This window comes from Rhinolophus ferrumequinum, chromosome 13, assembly GCF_004115265.2.
Source record: "Rhinolophus ferrumequinum isolate MPI-CBG mRhiFer1 chromosome 13, mRhiFer1_v1.p, whole genome shotgun sequence".
Classification (NCBI taxonomy): Eukaryota; Metazoa; Chordata; class Mammalia; order Chiroptera; family Rhinolophidae; genus Rhinolophus; species Rhinolophus ferrumequinum.
The window spans coordinates 50,492,600-50,512,122 of NC_046296.1; the positions used below are offsets into that span (position 1 = coordinate 50,492,600).

Here is a 19,523-nt window from a genome sequence, read left to right on the forward strand (position 1 = left end):
CTTTGGTGTTACAGTGGGCCCGCCCCTGTGTGTGTGTGAGTCCCAGGGCTGGCCCCTTCTTCTTGGGGCAGCCTTTGGCCCTACACCTTCCACGGGGGCTCTAGAGCCTGCACAGGTGGTCGTTTATATCCAGTCTCCTTACTGTTGCTTTTTTGTCAAGTCGGAGACTTAGAGGAGCAGTTCCTCAGGTTAAAGTGGTTCATGAATTGGACTCTGGGGCCAGATTTGCCTGCTCTGCCCTTACTACCTGTGTGACCCTGGGCAAGCTCCCTTACCTCTCTGCCTCAGTTTCCATTTCTGCAAAACAAGGACTAATGGTAATAACCACTTCACATGATTGTGGAGAAGAGCGAATTAGGTCAGATAGGTAAAGGCCTTAAAGCAGTGCCTAGCACCAAGTCCACCTGTACAGGCGACAACAGGTGTTATGATTACCTCCAGCCAGGTAGGCAGCAGTGTTCTAATGCAGTCTCAAACTTGAGGAGGCATCAGAAATCACCCAGATGGCTTGTTAAAACAGTTTCTTGGGCCTCATCCTCAGATATTCTAACTCAGTAAGTCTGGACTGGGGCCCCAAAATGTGCATTTCTAACCAGTCCCCTGGTGACATTGATGCTACTGGCTCCAGGATCACACTTTGGGAACCAGTGTCATTATTATCAATACCCAGATTCTGCGAGCAGTCGCTGTGTGCCAGGCACGATGCTAAGAGCCTTTCATGCTGCTGAGGAAGTTATGGAACTGAGGGCGAAGTACTTCCTGAAGCTCTCCAGCTGGTAAATGGAGGATGAACAGATAGAGAGCCTCAAACCAAGTCAGTCTGGCTCCAAGAATGAGTCAGCTCCTCAACCAAACTTGGGTCTTCATTCAACTGGTACTTATGGAGCATTTGACAAACCCTGCCTGCATATTGCACCGTGGAGTTCACAAAGCAATTTCAAATACATTTCCTCATTTCACACGCACAAAAGCTTGTGAAGTAGGTCAAGTATTAATATCGCCTGCCTTTACAAGGAAAATGTAATTACAGATGGAAAAGAAGGCGGCCCGGCATCTTGTTCAGGATTGCACAGCTCGTAGGTGGTGGAGGCCCCCTGGCCTCCCTCACTGCCCACACTGCTATGCTCTCCACCTCCTGGGGTGCTCCGTGTGGGTCCCTCGGTTAGGGCAGCAGGTAGAAAGCAGAAGGCATGGACAGGGCCCGCACAATTCTCCTCTGGCAGCGAGGTGAGCTGTGGATAGGAGACTCAGTTCTAGAATAATTCCCTAGAGTGTGACCTGGATATGCCACTGAAGTGAGCCTTCACTCCCATGCTGAGGCTGTGGAAGGAAACAGCCATGGGGGGGAGATGTGGCGTGGGGAGTGAACCCAGGAAAAAGCATATGCTAAGCTGGGCCCTGGACAAAGGGAGGGTTGGCTTTGCATTGGAGGGGTTGGTGAGGTGTCCTAGTGGAAGAAGTGGTGAGAGCAAAGGAGGGAGACCCCAGGAACCGGGTCTGGGTGGGGGGAATGGTGATGGAGTATGCAGAAGGGAGGGCCTGGGAGACAGGCCTCCTGGGCTGGCCTTGACCTTTCTACTGCTCTGATCACCCCAGGAGCCCAGAGCACCTGCCCAGCTCAGGCCCTTGCAGCCCAGAACCACTTTTAAGGAGCGCCCCGCCATCACTCCAATTGCTCTGATTAGAGGAGCAAAACAAGCCAGGTGCTACCAGGAAATGGTCTAATTAGCACTTCCTGCTGACGATTTCTTTCTTTCTTTTCTTTTTTAAACCCTGGACATTTTTTATTCGCTAATCATCTCTCAGTTCAACCAGCGCAGAGCCACACGCGATTTACCTTTTGATGTTCGCAGAAGAGAACTCTTGAATTTCAAAAAGCCGGCAGGGATTTGGGGAATCGCAAGCAGAAGCTGCAGCCGTAATCAAACCTCATTAGAGGGTATTCTTCCAGCAGGTTTTCCCCTCTCCGTCGGCCTCCCTCGCCCCCTCCCGTTCTCATTGAAGGGCTGCTTGTTGCGTTTGTGTGTGTTTTCTATAGGAAGATCACAGAGAGGGTCTCCTGCCACCACTTCCTGCCCCTCCTGGTCTCTACATCCCAACAACTGGGCTTAGGGCTTGATTTTGGGGTCCTCTCTCCACCTTACCCCCGTTGCCATGGTGAGAATTCAGGCTTCATAAATAAAGGTAGCTCCAGGCAAGGTTTTGCTCCTAGAGAGTCTGCGCAACGTGCTTAGAAAGGTGGCTCACCAGAAGTGGCTCAGAATGGTTCACCTGAGAGGAGGGATGCACATAACGTCACCGTCAGCACCATCTGAACCCCCTCCCCTATACACGCGGGGCTCTGGGCATCCCAGGGTGGGCAGTGTGGCCCAGGAATGTTTCTGAGGAACCACGTGGTTTGGGGGCATTCAGGAGAAGCGGGATCCAGCCTTCTCAGTCAGGCCTGACACCCAGTGTGAACTCCGAAACCCAGCCTTGCCCTGGGGATATAGATCCAAGGCACAGGAGGGTAAATGAAGTCAATTCAGAAATCATTAATGATGCACAAAATAGTAATACAGTGGTACCTCGGTTTTCTAACGTAATCCGTTCCGGAAGACCGTTCGAGTTCTGAAACGTTCGAAAACCCGAGGCACGGTTTCCCCATAGAAAGTAATGCAAAATGGATTAGTCCGTTCCAGACCTTTTAAAATCAACCCCTAAAACTGCAAATTTAGCATGAATTTTACCATCTAATGATACCATAGATCCATAAAATTTACGGCGTTTGTAAACCGAAATGTTTGTCAACGGAGATGTTCGAAAACCAAGGTACTACTGTCATTGCTACTACGCTCCGTCATTTAGTGCCAGACATCCTACTAAATGCATTAGATACATTTTCACCTTTAATTCTCCCAACAGCCGTGTCAAGTATGTGCTGCTGTTATTATCCCCACGCATGGAGCAGTAAAGTAACTTGCCCAAGATTACAGTTTGTAGTAAGCAGCTGCTAGACCACAAGCTTCTAGAAGGCAGAGCTCATATCTTTATCATATACCCAGTGCCAAGCACATAGTAGGTATGTACTAAATATCCCTGGAAGGGGTGGTGATGGGCCAGGGTGCTGTGCTGGACTCTGGCAATGCAGAGGTGATTTGACAAGGTTATGACCTGCGTCTGGGGATGTGAGCATCTAGAGGAGCCGGCAAGAGCAACCCTCGGAGTCAGGCAGCAGTGAAAGCCGCAGGAAGCTTCGGATACACACTGCTGAGGGATCCCAGAGGAGGAAGCAATTAATTCTCACTAAGTGGATTGGAAAGCTGTTACAGAGGAAGTGACATTTGAACTGGTCCTTGTGGCAGAGGACAGGCATTTTCAGCCGAGGTGGCTGTAGGGGAACAGGCTCCTGGTTATGAATGAGTGGGATGTCTCCAGATAATGGCCCTGGGTGTGAAGAGGCTGGAAACGGGAGGCTGGCTCCAGGTTGTGAGGAGCCTTGAGGAGCGTGCTGAGGTTTGGGGTGTAGGGAGTGGGAAGCCACTGACGGGGGTTTTGTCAAAGTATTTATTTGCATCCATGAGGAGAGTCACACAATCAGACCAGATCTGTGCTTCTGGAAGCTCACTCTGGAGGCCACAGGAGGTCTGCCTGGGCAGGCTGAAGCTACTGTGATAAACCAAACCAAAGAGGTTGGCGCAGATATAAGAGGTGAAAGCGATTTGAGTGACAATTTCAAGTTGAACCACCCAGTCTTGGTCACTGACTTGGTGTGGGGTTTCAGGGCAAGGGAGGGCCATTGAGGGTGACTCCTGTATTTCTGTCTGGGTGCTAGGTGGGTAATAGTGGCATCCACTAAGAGAAAGCAGAGTTCGATGGCAGAGTTCGATGGACAAGCCCTTTGGGTGCTCAGGTTTCAGTCCTCTGATGCAATGGTGTCTATTTAATACTCGATTTAATACCTGCATTTGCCATTAGAAGTCGTACTGGTCTTTCCTCTTTCTACCTCACAGCGTATTGAACCGCACCCCTATGAACCTGATCCAGGAAATTATATTAGTGGATGACTTCAGCAATGACCGTAAGTAACATCGCTCCCTTGCTCTGTAGACAGAAATGTCTGTTCCAGCTCCTGGGTAACAGGCAGAGGCGAGCCCATGGTTCTCTGGGATGGAGGAAAGCCTAGGTTTATAGCAGAAATGGAGATTTTGAGTGTCCATGTGGGGCTAACGAAGGAAATAAACTTTACCTTTTTAAAACAATTTCTTGGGTTCTCTACTGTGAGTCTTTAAGGACCTACGCAGGTGAATTTAGTAGATTCTTGACTGGGTTGGTGTGTGTATGTGTGTGTGCATGCATGGATGTGCACGTGCATGTGTGTCACTGCCCCCTAACCTAGCTCCCTGGACACGGGAAGGGAACCGAACCATCAAAGGACTGACCCTGGGACCCAGAGCCCAAAAGCAATTATATCACTAGCGATTCTTGGCGGGGATGCTGTGATAATCTGCTAACCTAGGCTGAAGCTAACCGTGGGAGAAGTGGGTGGGCTCTGTCTTTGGGATCCCTGGTGGGACATCTCATCACCTGCCCGTGACACAATGAGCACCTGCCTTCCAACCCTGCAGCCCACTCATCTTTATCCTATCAAAGCACCTGGGTCCCACCCCCATTCGCACTCCAAATCCACTTTCCCCAAGAAAAGCATGCAAGCATTGTCAGACATCTGTGCGTTCAGTTTGACAGGTACCATAATTGTAGACGCATTGTTAGACTTCAAGTATTAATAGTGCTGACGCCTCTTCTGAGAGCCATCATCCCAGCAGCCAGGTACAGTTCCAGGTAGTCAGCCACACCCAGACAGAGGCGCTGCTTCTCAGTGACGAACCAGGGGAAGCAGGCAAGGGCCCCTGGGGACAGCTCCAAGTCTGTCCCCACCAGTGCTGATGCTGGAGGCTGGACAGAGGTGCCACTACCACGTTGGGATCTGCTGTAGGAAGACTGGAAACTCACATTTGTGGCACAGCCTCAGAGCCTTGGAAGTAATGCCTGGGTTGAGCCCCAGGTCCAGGGTAAGAAGATCAGACTCCGAGTACTGAAACTCAGTGATCTGATCTCTCTTCTCCAGTGAGGAAGGGTTTGGAGGCGGGGAGGCACTCGTCCTGCTGGGAGGTGGCTGGCACTGAGACTGGAGAAGGGAATGCTGCCAGGTTCATTTAGAAGCCCAGTGGCCTGCTGGTTAGAGCAGAGACTCTGGAGCCAGACTGTTTGGCTTCAAATCCTAGACCTGTCACTTACTCTTACTAGTTAAGTGCCTTGGGCAAATCATTAACCTTGATGTGCTCTGGTTTCCTTTGACTATAAAATAGAGATAACAATAATGATAGATATAGTTTATATAATATAAGGATTTAACTATGTTAACATATTCAAAACGCTTAGAACAGCACTTGGCCCCGAGAAAGCCTCTGTGAATCTTTTCTGTTACTCTGTCGAGTCCAGAGCCAAGCAGAGAGGCTAAGGTTGGTAAAGCGATGAAGCACAGCCAAGATGGTGGGGTCATGATATGGAGTTTAGAGCCAACAGATGGTGAGCCAAAGAAGAGCGGGGGCAGCAGGCCAGCTAGAGGACGACCCTGGGCAAATGTCCAAAACAGGGCCCCATGTCCATCCTGGCACATCTCCCTGCATGATGGAGAGCAGGACTAGCTCTGTGTGACGGCAGACACTCTGGATGGAACCCTTCACAAATAGGGTCTTCTGTATTAATAATCCACGGTCGGAAAGGAAACTCCAAAATTCATCTCGTCCATTCTCCGGCCTCCCAGCAGTTTTTACCAGACCGCACTAAAATGGATAAGACTCTTATCTCATGCTTTGAATGTTGTGTAGAAAAGGAGAGATGTCCCCAGGTGACAATGCCAAGAATTCCCATCTGGAAGTGTTTTCTAGCAAGTACCACTGTGTGACAGACCTGCTCCAAAGAGGCCCCTTTGAGCCATTTTGCACAGATGTGGCCACGTTGTACACTGACAGCCATGTGTAGTCTGACCCTTCCAAAGGTCACAAGGTCCCTGGAGTCAGGACAGGGCTCTGCAGTCAGGGGTGGGGACAGGGCTGCCTTGCCTACTCTTCAGGTTCACCTCCATCCCCAGGTGCTCACTTCACATAAGCTTTTGTCTTTGCAGCTGGTGACTGCAAAGAGCTCATCAAGTTGCCCAAGGTGAAATGCTTACGCAATAACCAGCGGCAAGGTAGGTCTGTGCAGCTAGGCTGGACCTGGGGGGTGTGAGGGGGGACTGGCATTGTATGTGTGCATGTTTGGGGGTGTGCAGGGAATGTTGTGTGACTCCACCATGGGCTTGCTGGAGGATGGAGCGACAGGGGCACCCGCTTGCTGTTTGTCCCATTGCAGGTCTGGTCCGGTCTCGGATCCGGGGTGCTGATGTTGCCCAGGGCACCACTCTGACTTTCCTCGACAGCCACTGTGAGGTGAACAGGGACTGGCTCCAGCCGCTGCTACACAGGGTCAAAGAGGTGAGCAAGGCCAACTGAGGAGCAGCGGGATTCCATGCCCCCACCCTCTCCAGGCTCTCTCAAGCTCAGTGCTTCACAGAGGCCCACAGTTCCTCTGGGAGGTGGATGGGACAGATTGGTGTCCCTATCTTATAGATGGGGAAACTGAGGTAGAGCAGCCTTCCCAGAGACACACAGCAGCAGACAGTTGTGGAGCAAGGCCCAGGGCCTATTCTTTGTATCACACTGTCACCCACAGCAGGCCTGCAGGCAAGGCTGCCAGCAGCTGGGACATGTCACACACAGCTTCCTGGGAAAGAGCACTAACTGTCCAGAACTATTTCTCCCAGACAATAGAAGCTTCCAGAAAGGGAGCCCTGATGTGTGCCTTCTGTGAAAAGAAGGCCGCAGAATTAACCAGGCCTTGTCTCCCAATCTGTGGGTCTTACCTCCACCTACATGTCTCCCTCACCCAATGGCCACGGCAGGTAGGTTAGATGCTGAGGTCCAAATTCTTTGCCTCTGCCCTTAAATTACTCTAGAATTCTGTATGTTTCCTCTCTCCATGTCTCAGTTATTTCTCTTAAAAGTGAAAAAAAAATTTTTTTTTAATTTCCCATCATTATTTTATATTCCCCCAAATCCCCTGATCCCCCCACCCTGATCTACAGAAGGTCCTGTATGTTGTAGGTGCCAGCGTCAATGATCAGCATTTGTGCTGTTCATTTTCTCCCTGAGTTCTTGACTCCTACGGCTGTTCTATGAAGTATGAGGTTGGGTGGTTTTCACAGACCCATTTCACAGATGAGGACACAGTCTCAGGGGGAAGTATATAACTTGGGCTGATATTCCCTAGCTGGTCCCACCAACAGCAGAACCCTCTCTGTTGCCTCAACACCGTCTTCTCTGTGCTTGGTTATCTCCTTCCCACTCTTCGTGGTAGCCACCGACGCCTACCTGAGCAATGATGGTGTTGAGAGGAGGAAAGGACTGGGATGTGTAAACTGCCCAGGGAGGGCTAGGGAATCCTTACCAACTGTATTCATTCCCGTGAGAGAACCTCGGCGGGTTCACAAAGTTCTCGCATGTGGGCCGAGATGTGAGAACCCAGCTCGTGACTGCTTTCAGTGAAGCTGGCAAGGCTCGTAGACTCAGTGCTGTTTAGAAAAGTCCCCTCACCCCTCTTTTTGACATAATCCAGGCAAAAGGTCTGGATTGAGGAATAGGCTATGAACAGACCACTAACTTGAGGGGTTTTGCCTGGCTCTGGAGGCCCTTCCAAATCCTCCCCTCCCTCTGGGCTCAGTCTGCAGCCACAGCGTGCCACCTCCTCAGTCTGGGCTCTGGCAAAACGGCTGCTCCTTTTCCCTGAACGTGCCCCACAATCCCACTGCTCCACCTCTGACCAAGCGCTTCCTTCCCTGGATGCCCTTTCCCTTCTCTCTGCAAACTCCCCTGCTCTTCAGGGCCTTGCCAACATCTCCCCTCTTCCAGGAAGCCTTTCTGATTGCCTGGATAGCTGGGATCACTCCAGCTGGGATCACTCTTGGCAAGAATTGCCCACTTGGCCCTGCAGTTCCCTTTGCTGGGTTTAGTTCTCTGTCTCCCCTAAGAGACTACAATCCATGGGGGGCACCAGTCTCTGTGTGGTCATCCTGCCTGTTGTAGAGAAGGTGCTCAGTGTTCAGAAATGATGATAAGAAACCAGATGCAATGGGGCAGGTGATAAGGTTGCAATAGGAGGGAAGCCAGCTCACTTCCTGTCTGTAAGTTAACAGATGTTTACTGAGCACCTATTTTGGGTAGCGTTATAAGTGGGGGAGATCCCATCTTAGGCACACACCCTGCTTAGTTCATCAACCTGGAAGCACTCCCCTGTGTTTAGGGTTGTTACAGAGGTGTGACTGCAGGTGTGATTTACTACGTAGGCACAGTTCATTAAACATTGGCCACTGGTGACTGAATTCTATCTCTAATGTCTCTCTTCTCCCTGCAGTGGGGTTAGGGGAGCTTGTAGGGGGAGGTGAGGGAGGCAGGGGCTGGGGGGTGAAACTTCCAGCCCTCTAATCACTGTCTGGTTCCTTGGACAACCAGCCCCCATCCTCCAAGAGTCCCTCATTAGCATAAACTCAGGTAAGTGAAAGGGGTTTAGGAATAACAAAAAATGCTCCTCTGACCGATTCACTCAGGAAATTACGAGGGTTTCAGTAGCTCTGTTCCATGAACCAGGAACAAAAGTTAAATATATATTTCTTATTATATCACAGCATCACAGCATACACCACATTTTGTTTATCTAGTCATCTGCTGATGGGCGTTTGGGTTGTTTCCACCTTTTTACTATTGTGACTAGTGTTGCTACAAACATTCATGAACAAGTTGTTTGAGTGCCTGCTTCCGATTCTTTGGGGTGTATACCAAGGGGTGGAATTGCTGGGTCATGAAGTAATTCAGTGTTTGACCGATAGGAACCTCCCGGCTGATCTATGTGTCCCTGCAGGATGTGTGCAGAGGGCTTTGCTGTCCTCAGACAGCCTTAATGAACCTGCCAGGCTCTTTCCATTCCCAGCCTTGGAGTCCATCTCAGAAGCCCCCTCTGAAAAAATGTTCTTGTTTCTGCCTCAGTGGCCAGCCTTACCTGCCAGTCCGGGGAGCCTTCATTTCTTCCTTCCTGCCTGTGAGCACTGCCTGCCGCCCAGCCCAGGGCTCCTGCTCTGGGAGCCATTCATTCCCAGATCGAGCTCAGCCTCGCAGGCCAAGCTCCCCGTCCCCATCACTGTCTGACCTAAAGCTTTCAGAGCAGAGGGCTGGTCAGACAGAGTTCCACTCTACCCCTACAGAGGTTGTCACCAGACCCGGACTCTTGGTGACTAAAGGGTTTCACTGAGACATCCCTTTCAGGATAAGGAGTGTGAGCGAGTGTCCGCCTGTGTTTCCAAGTGTCTTTCTACGTGTCTCATCTCAGAGCAAAACATGACTTGATCTTCTGAGTGGAAGTGGAAATTTTAAGCTGTAGTTCGGGTTGGGGATTTTCAAAAATAGAAAGAGATAAGAAAGAGGCTGGGCTTGAGCTGTCAGAAGCTGTCCCCGGCTGATATTTTCCACATGGAGAATCTCCTCAATTTCCCTTCTTTCCCCTTCAATTACATGATGATACTTGAAACAAGCACCACGTTAAGTTTCTTTTTTTTTACGCAGGCTTCTTTTTTATCCCCCTCATCTACATATTTCTTTACTAGAAAAAAAGATTTTAAGAAATTTCAATCTCTGTAGCATTTGGTACATTGATATAAATAATGGCTTACATATGCTTCAAAGGCCTTTCACATGCTTCCCTCTCTTGTTCCTTCCAAGAGCCCTGTTAGGAAGGCAGAATAGTTTTGCAAATACTGATTTGTTCTCACTTCATAGATGAAGAAACAGACTTCCTCAGTGTGTGCTGATTTGCTGAAGGTCAACGTGTTCTAGATGGCAGAACCAGAATAGAAACCCAGGTCTCCTATTGCAGCATCACTTCCTTGAGGACCCCTTCCTGTACCCCCCCACCTCACACCAGGCTAGCTTAGAGCATCCATCATAAAACTCTCCTCACCCGTTTACCACCTTCCCTAGACTGTGAGGTCTTACTCATCTTTGTAGCTGCCACAATTCCTAAACCACAGTAGGTGCTCAGTAATGCCAGTGGACGAAATGAGAGCATGCTAGTCTCTAGGAGTTTTTGGATTGCCCATTCACAAGTGGTTTTCCGTATGTGAATGGGTGGAGAAATGAGAGGTAGGACTGCAGGGGTGATGGATGGCCATTGGCTCACAGTGGGGTGGGGGTGGGGCTGCGCAGCTTGGGCTTGGATTTGTGTGGGGGAGGGGAGAAGAGGAAGTCTGCTAGGGATTCCCCCAGCTGCCTGCCAGACCTACCTGCAGACCTAGCCTTAAAGATACAGCCTCCTGGGGCGTGTAGTTAGGGTCCTGTGACAGGTCTGCCTATCTTTATGGCCAGTCCCTCCGTTCCTGAGCCTGTAGGGGGAGAGGCCATCTTGCTGAGCTGTAATTGACACGGTGCTTTGTTGCCAGCCATTGACACGGTGTCCTCAGGGGGAGTTAATCGATGGCCTCTTCTAGCCAATGCCGACTGAACACCTGCTGCCCACTAACTCGGGGCTGAGGCTGAGGGATACGACGATGGAGCAGATACGACCCCCATTCCCAGGGTTACTCACAGAGATTGTGTCCTAGCTTTGACGGGTCGTTTAGAAAGTCTCCTGCAGCCCCTTCTCAAGGTTATGGCCTACACAGCCCTTAGCCCCAAACAGCTCTCACTGCCTATCTGGTCTCCATGACTCCAGGGAGATGCTGTCACTGAGTTGTGACTGAAATAACAGGACAGAAACCCTCAGAACTTAGAGGGAGAGTGTACCACAGCCTGTCACAGTCACAGGCCTGGAGGCAGGGAGCCCATCCGTGGCTTCTGGGGAAACCTATGGATGAGATGAGCAACCAGCATTTTATTTTTCATTTTGTTTCCAAATACTGAAAATAGATTTTTAAAGCACAGGATTGAAGTTTGGGGGTCCCCAAGACCATCCTCAGGTTCAGTAATTAACTAGAAATACTCGAAACTTAAAGCTGGTACACTCATCATTACCGTTTATTATAGCAAAAGAATACGGATTAAAATCAGCAACAGGAAAAAGTGCACAGGGAGAGTTCCAGGTACGAGATTCCAGCTGTCCTCTCCCAGTGGTGTTGTATGGATAACACTTACTTCCTCTAGCAAGGATGTGTGGCAACACACATAGAGTATTGCAAAACAGGGAAGCCCCCCTGAGCCTTGGTGTCCAGGATTTTTATTGGGGGTCGGTCACATAGACATGGCTGATCATCTCTATGATGTCCATACTCCTCCAGAGATCAACTTGGATTGGCATCACACGGCCAAGGCCCATACCCTAAATTCCACTGTGAGCATAAACTACCTGGTGTAGCCCAAGGTTCCCAGGTAAACAGGGACATTCTTACAGGCAGGACATTCCAAAGGGTTAGCCGTTTACTTCGAAGGAGCTGGGCAAGGGCCAAACATATCTTTGGGTAGGGTTAATCCTTTACTGAACAAGGGTCTATGTAGGACTTAGTGAAGCTGCAGAGGCCCAAATACTCAGGAAGCAAAGGCAAAACTGCTTTCCCAGGCCCACAGAAGGTCAATCTCTGAACTGCTGAGAACATTTCAGAATTCAAGTCACGAGAATGTCTTTGAGGGTGTGTCTGTGTGTAGATACCAGTGTGGGTGGCCGTGTGTGTGTGTGTGTGTGTGTGTGTGTGTATGTAGTGTGTGTACACACACAGGTGTACGGTGACAGTAGCCCGATAGGAGACCCAGAGAACTGTGGCAGCTGGGCAGATGCTGTGTTGACCATGAAGGAAGCATCTGTGCGCATCCCAGAGGTGGAAGCAATGCATCGCAAATGAGCATTTCTTTCCACATGGGCCAACTGGCTGTAGAGGCACCTTGTCACTGTCAGCATGAGTCACACAGGGAGGCTGAGGGCCAAATTAAATCCATGAACGTAAAAGCAGGCATTCACTGAATCTGAGCTTTAAATAAGAAGACAGCCTCATCTGGGGGAGAGAGTGAACCAGGAAATTACATGGCTACAAGGAGAAACAGGTTCCCACCTGTGCCACACAGGGGTGGTGGGTACAAAGGATTGGAGAAGTGGTCTTGCCTGGTTCTCCCTGGCTGCTGGATTCCATTTAGCTATCGACTCTCCACGGTCACAGTTCACGCGGCCCACAGGGGCCAGTTTCCCTTCCTGCACACCAAGTATAGGGGTGTTCGCTTAGAATTGGAGAACATTTAAAACATATATACAATGCCTTGGCGGCCCCCAGGAACTAGTAAGTTTGTCTTGCAGATTTTGAAAATGTCCCTGGATTACTTGGATGCCTGTGCACAGGGAGTCCTGGGGGAAGTAGCAAGCAATGAGGCTGGAAAGCTAAATACAGGCCTGTTTTTTTATGGCCTTGGATGCCAGGCTAAGGAGTTTGAACCGTATCTTCCAATAATTGAAGTCTTTAGCTGGGAAGCTGCAGGCTGAGGTTTGCACACTGGAAAGACAACTTCATCAGCCACCTGTAGAATAGAAGGGAAAGGGTGACCTGCGGGCTGGAGGGGCTAGGAGTCCATGGCAGTAGCGCCAGGTGCGACGCGATAAAAGAGATGCAGGATTCATTCACAAGGGCAGTTTTAGAGCTGGAATCAGCAGGATTGAGCCGGTTGGTGGGCAGTGATAAAGCATCTTATCTTAATTTAGTGCTGGGGAGGAAGGAGGATATGCGGTGGTTCTATGAACAGAAATCGGGAACCAAAGGGAGGGAGCATTTTGGGGAGATGGTGATAAAGCCACCCCTGAAAGGCTGTGTGACATCGCCGTAGAGGCAGCTACTGGCCTCCGGGATCTGAGGAAAGTCAGGGCTGGAGGTACAGATTTGTGAGTATCACAGGTAACATCTGAAGTTGGGAATCTCTGGGCAGGCTATTCATCAATTTGCCTATAAACAGGCAGAGAATGAAAGAATTCAGCAATTCCAAGAGGACCCCACTGTGAGTGTGTGGCCTTTCAGGCTTGAGGTCCCCTTCCCTTATGACTGTGTCCTCTGCCCCCCAGAGCCCCCTGACGGTGAAGGCCTTCTGAATCCCCTCCTTCCTGTTGTCCCCTTTCACAGTGTGCAGCACTCTCCAGGGAGCCACACCGTCTTTCCACCATGCTTAGATGGCCACTGTGGCCGGGAAGGCGCCTGGGAGGCAGGGAAAGGCTCTTAGCATTTTAGGCGTTGGAACTAGAGAGGTCCCAGATTACAGATGAGAAGATTGAGACACAGGGAGGAGAGTGCTTGGTCAAGGCCGCCAAACCAGTCTCAGGCACTCCCAGGGGGAGGCCCTGCTAAGCTCCCGATTCCCTGCCTGCCGCTGGGACACGGAACACTGAGTGCGGGTCTGTTGTCCGACAGGACTACACGCGGGTGGTGTGCCCTGTGATTGACATCATCCACCTGGACACCTTCAACTACATCGAGTCTGCCTCGGAGCTCAGAGGGGGTGAGTGGGGCTGACGCCTTCTCCCCGCGAGGACTTCCTTTCTCTCCTACTCATTGATGTCAAGGGAGAAAGGGAGGGAGAGTCTCCTACTGGTTTGTCTGCATCCCGGAATGTTAGTAGCTCCAGTGGGGCCCTTTACCACTGTGAATGGAAGGGCCGGGAGTGGGCAGGTCATTCCCAGCCCCCAGAGCTCTGGCTTCAGCACAGCGTTCACTCCAGGGCCTGAGACTGGGAGGGAAGCGAGGTCCCCTGGCTGCCTGGGTCCTGAACTGTTCTGGAACCTCTGTGAGCACCACCCTGTCCTGGAGGCCCACCACAGCTCTCTGTCCAGACCTTGTGCTGGACAGATCCCCACCCCAAGACCAATTTCAGGTCATTCAGCCCCTCACAAACCTGCTTACACCTCCCACGGCTCCTGGCCAAGGACCACATTCCATAACTGTCCGTCTCATCTTCCCTGTGTTCTGTCCCATACACTCTTTATCCTCTACCCTTTATTCCTAATGGTACCCAGCAGTGAGGGCTCAGCCATGCAGTAGCGGGTAGAGAAAGAGAAGGAAGCTGTGAAAGGGTACTTAGGCCAGGCGGCTCTGTTGCTGACCAGCCTGGGTGAGACTTGTCCCTGGGACAACTTCCCTGGGAAACTTCTAGAAAAGGGACAGAATGAACTTGTCAGGAACTTCTAAAAAGGGATAGAATGAGCAAGCTCTGCAGGTACATCTGAGAGGCCAAAGCAACGGAGTGTGCACTATGTTTTAGGGTTTGACTGGAGCCTCCACTTCCAGTGGGAGCAGCTGTCCCCCGATCAGAAGGCCCGGCGCCTGGACCCCGCCGAGCCCATTAGGTAAGCCAGGGCAGGAGTGCGCTGGGCAGCTTCCATCCCGCTTGGTCTTTCCCGCTGTCACAGGGTGTAGGCTGGCGTGCCACATTACACGCTCAAAAGGTTGGACAGAGACCAAGAGAGCCCTGTGCCAGGCTAGTGCCACTTTTGCTCTCATTTTAGGAGGTTTCTGTCCTCATGGAGACTTCTCCTGAGGGGTGGGGGCCTGGTGGAGACCCGCGCTGAGGAATTGCCCAGTGTTGTCCACCCACACACATGCCGTGATGTACTTACTCTTTCTGCTAAACATTGGAAGGTCCCGTTTGAACCTCTGATGAGAAAGAAGATGGTCCCTTAGGGCTGGGAGCAGAGCCCCCAGGTCTTGAGTGTCAGGATATAGCCTAGGAAGCTTGAGTCAGCCGTTGCAGTAAGTGGAGGCTGATATCAAGGCATGGCCACGCTACTTAGTAACAAACACACCTGCCCTGTTCTGTGTAAGAATGTGACGGTGGTATCATTTCTGGGCTGCTTTTGCAGTGCTATAGATGGCTTTGTCCTGATCTATATTCTCTCTTTCACTCCCGTTGTGACCACCCTAATGACTTCATTTTAACTTGATTACCTCTGTAAAGACCCTCTGTAAATAAGGTCACTTTCTGAGGTCATGGGGTTAGGATCCCTACATATTGTAGGGGGACATAACTCAACCTATAACAGAGGGGTAAAGAGAGGAAAAGGGGAGAGAGGGCCCAGTCTCAAAACATGGATGTGCTGTTAACACGTGCTGCTTCAGCCCTTCTTCTCTGCCTGGTCAGTGGCCCACTGCCCCTGCTCCCAATAGTGAGCTCCCAAGAAAGCCATGCTGGCAGGGCCTGTGGGGAAGGCCAGCACAAGCTCCCCAGGCCCTCAGAGCAGCCGGGGTTCTGAGCCCCCCACAAAGGTGTGCTAGCGAGTGAATTAACCTGTCTTCAAGGTCAGGGGATTTACAATCAAAGGGAAAAACCCTGGAGCATGTTTTAGGTAAGTTGGAAAATGTATTGGCCTTTCTGAAGAGGAACAGAAGTGGTAAGAAAATGGCCTTGAGTTCTGGACCACCAGGGCTAAAGAATGTGACAGTGGTCCCCCTCCCATAACCGATCCTCTCTCTTCTTCCAAACGCACAGGACTCCAATCATAGCTGGAGGGCTCTTCGTGATGGACAAATCCTGGTTTGATTACCTGGGGAAATATGACGTGGACATGGACATCTGGGGTGGGGAGAACTTCGGTGAGTTACTGTCGCTGCCTCCTGGGGCTAAGGTAGGGATCTCTGCGTCCTTGGACCACAGGTACCTGTGGAGAGGGCCAGGGAGTGGGGACTAAGTCACCGCTTCCGGGTAAGGCTGGGGGACCCCAGAGGACCGGTTGCTGGGAGGATGGAGGCAACCAGGGAACTGCTCCATGGGACCAAGTGGATGCTGAGGACTAGGCATTCTCTTAGGGGGAAGTTGAGATATAAAAGCCAGGAAGTCCAGGCAGGCGTGAGCTAGGAGCACTGAACTTAGAAATTTGGAGGTGCAGTGAGACTGGGGATAAAGAGAGTGAAGAGCAGGATAAACTGTGACACTGGTAACATCTGGATCACATCTGGCTGCTCTATGCATATAGCACTCAGCACTGGGTTAATGAGGAGGGTCTGCGGGGTGACTGCTACGGAAACCCTGGGGGCGTCTTGCCCTTATCTTTTAGTGCAGAGCAAAGGGTGGAGGTGGAAGTGGCTGGGTAACAAGTCTCGAAACTGTACAGAGGGGCCAGGTGCGGCCGCCGTGGTGTAAGGCTACAGTTTGCAGGAAGAACAGTCAGAGACTCATTCCAGCTGGCTGACAACAGTGAGTGACCCTCCAGTTTCCTTGTGTATTAAAAGCGTAACGTGGGTCATCGATACAGAGAACAAACTGATGATTGATAGATGGGAGGGGGGTTGAGGAGACGGGTGAGTAAGGTGAAGGAAGGGATTAGGAAGTACAAATGGTTAGTCACAAAATAGTCACGGAAATGTCAAATACAGCATGGGGAACATAATCAATTATGTTGTAAAGAGTACGTAGGCTGTCAGATGGGTACTGGACTTGTAGGGGTATCACTTCATAGGTTATATAAATGCCTAACCATTGCGCTGTACATCTGAAACTAATATAAAATAATAGTGAATGCCAAATATATATTTATACACGTTTATATTTATACATATATAGGTGTCATGGGATGTAAAGTACAGCATAGGGAAAAGAGTCCGTGGTATTATAATAGCTAGGGGTGATGTCAGATGGGTAGTAGACTTGGTGGGGTTATCACTTTGTGAAGCATATAAATGTCTAATCATAATGTGGTTTTGTACCCCTGAAACTAATTTTAAAAAGCGTAATGTGAGGATGCTTCTTGAGGTCGTTGGAAAAATCCATTCAGTTAAAGTCCTGGCATCCTATAGGCACAAGAGATGTTAGCTTTCCTTCCCTCCTTCCAGCTGGTGAGACCTCAGAAATGACTAGAGTGTTAGCTGCAGTTTGGGTCTGTTTTACTCACATCGGTCTCCTGTGCTTAACATAGTACCTGCCACAAAAGAGGCTTCAGTGAAACCCTGTGGAAGACGCCACAGTCAAGAAAGGGGAAGAGTCCCAGAGTGTCAGGGCCCTGTGCCCTCTTAGAACCAGGGAGCGTGTGTGGCCAGAAGAATGATCCATGGGACTCATCCTGCTTTAGCAGCAATCCCATGCATTGTCCTCTGCCATTGTTTTCTCCTGTCCCGGCCTCAGGAGTGTTTTATGGCTTCTTCTTCAGTCACTAAGAGTTATTTCCCGGAAATTTATGGCCGCTGGCCTGACCCACAGCGTCTGTTCTCCCAAACTGGGCAGTGTAGAGAAATCCATCACAGAAGTCTGTCTTCTGACATATGGGGCTGGATTAGAAGCTCTGCAAACAAAGCCAGAAAACCCCAACTCCCATGGACCACACTGACTCCCCCTTCCTGGACCCAGTCCTGGACCAGGAAGGGGTCTTTGGTGTGGGTTTGAGGTCGGGTCTGCCTGCACCACCGCAGGAGGACTTGGCGCCAGGTATGTTCTTGGAGTTCTCAATGAGGATAAGATTTCCCTTTTTCCGGGCAGAGCCGGTCAGATGTCGTGATGATCACAGCACCTTTTCATGATCCTTAGTGACGGCTCTACCCTTTCTTTCCGGCCACCGAGTGAATCCTTTCTGCAACACTTTTGATAGAGAGCAGTCATCCAGTCTCTGCTCAGATGCTACTTATGATGATGAATTTGCTGGTTCACAATTCAGCACGTTCTGTCGTTGAGAATTTTTGTGTTGAAGTGTTAGAAAATTCTTCTAGGTCAAAGCCCATCTCCCCCCAGCTTCGGTCTGTCGGGTCTTTGTTGTGCCCTCTTGAACCTTACAAAGTATGTTCCTTCTTCCACGGGGCTGCCACAATGGGACTCAGGCAGCATGTTATTTTTAATGATGGCGCATTCTGGTTCAACCTCCCGGTACCTTCACTTTCTAGCAATGTTGACACATATCTGCTCAAATCAAGTGGCAATCTCATCTAGTCGGCTTCCATCGGAGTCGGTTGGTATTAGCAAGTGCTGATTGAATAGGGAAGTAGAGAGGGGCTTCTGCGGAGTTTTGGGAGAGACATTTTATAGTCCATCACAAAATTTTTTAAACCACACACACACACACACACACACACACACAAAAAAAAAATGCTGCAGACAGCTATCACAGGAAACATATGGTTTTCTCCCATCCCAACATCCCATAATGTTATAGCCAGCTCCCAGCACTTTGAAAGCCATTTCTGGATTTTTTTTTTTCCCTTAGCATTTTATATGCCAGAAAATGCACTGCTTTTCCAATGGTGGATATAACACGTGGATAGCATCGGTTCTGCGGGCGAGGCTAGTTAGGCACCTGAGTACATGAAGGTGGGAATTTGGAAGTCTCCATGTAAGATGGGGTGATGATCAGGGCTTTGATAGGGTTGGAGAGTGATGGATACTTCTGCTGCAAAGGAGAGATGATGCAGAGCCGGGGAAGGAAGGTGCGTGTCAGAGTGAAGGAGTTTCCACTCCAGGGTATGGCAAGAGGGGCCTCCCCACGCCCCGATTCACCAAGTCCTAAAGATCTGCTCCCTTCAGCATTGCTCACATCCATTCCCCCATATCTTCATCTCCAATACTCTCTACCACTATTCTACTTCCCCCAAAGCCATCCTCCCACACTCCTGTCAAAGTGCTGTCTCTGAAATGCAGACCTCTCCCGCCCTCCCAGGCCTGGCAGCCACCCGTGGCTCCTCCTTGTTCTAAGGATGAAGCACACACCCCTCAGCGTGCTCCCTCCTTGGTCCTGTCCATGTCTCCAGCATTCAGTCCAGAGGCGCTGCCCAGACATGCCCAGACTCCAAGGACCTAGTCCCAGTTCTCCACCAAGCTGAGGAACACAACTCTGGGGCCGACTCCCCCAGGACTTGGACTCCTTCCCTGCCCCCTCTCTCCCTTACCCTTCCCTCACTCTGTGTCCCACAGCACCCTGCTTCCCTCTTCACTCTGGCCCTGAACCCTCTCATGTATTTGTGTGTTTATTCATCTGTGCCTGCCGCGTGCTTCCTGCTAAACCTGGAGCAAGGCAAGAACAGTCATCCAGCTTCTTGTCCTCAAGGCCTGGAACGGTGGAAACTGCTCTCTAACTGTGTGTTCAAAAGCAAGAGACTGACTAGGAAAGGGAGTCAGGATGGGAAGGGCAACATCTATCCAATCTATGAGGCTCCACTTAAAGCAGGTCTCATTGCATTAAATGGAGCCCACGGAGAAAAATAACAACAGTTCTTTCCTTTCCAAGAAATGGGATTTCTGTGTGTTCCAGACATGTTTGTCTATTTTGCATTGATTGTACTTCACGGCACACACATCTATGAGATTATAGGAGAAGGCTCTGGCCGGGTAACCACCACGGTCTTCATGGCGTGCTGCCCTTGCCCGCCCCTTCTCACTTTCATCTGTTGGAAGCAGCCTCAGCTGCCTTGTGAAAGCCCACGCCCCACGCACTCCACCACCTGACCCCGGTATCATCATACCTAC

General features: G+C 50.5%; 1 protein-coding gene across 3 annotated transcripts in view; it reads left to right on the forward strand.

The window, feature by feature from the left end:
- GALNT14 (polypeptide N-acetylgalactosaminyltransferase 14) overlaps positions 1–19,523 on the forward strand; it is a 189,474-nt gene that overhangs the window by 145,157 nt on the left and 24,794 nt on the right. For all 3 annotated transcript variants that reach the window (XM_033124225.1, XM_033124226.1, XM_033124227.1), the window contains exons 4-9: positions 3,993–4,060; positions 6,167–6,232; positions 6,394–6,515; positions 13,499–13,586; positions 14,346–14,430; positions 15,570–15,673. In XM_033124225.1, coding sequence (XP_032980116.1) covers positions 3,993–4,060; positions 6,167–6,232; positions 6,394–6,515; positions 13,499–13,586; positions 14,346–14,430; positions 15,570–15,673 — 533 coding nt within the window. The remainder of the gene's footprint in view (positions 1–3,992; positions 4,061–6,166; positions 6,233–6,393; positions 6,516–13,498; positions 13,587–14,345; positions 14,431–15,569; positions 15,674–19,523) is intronic.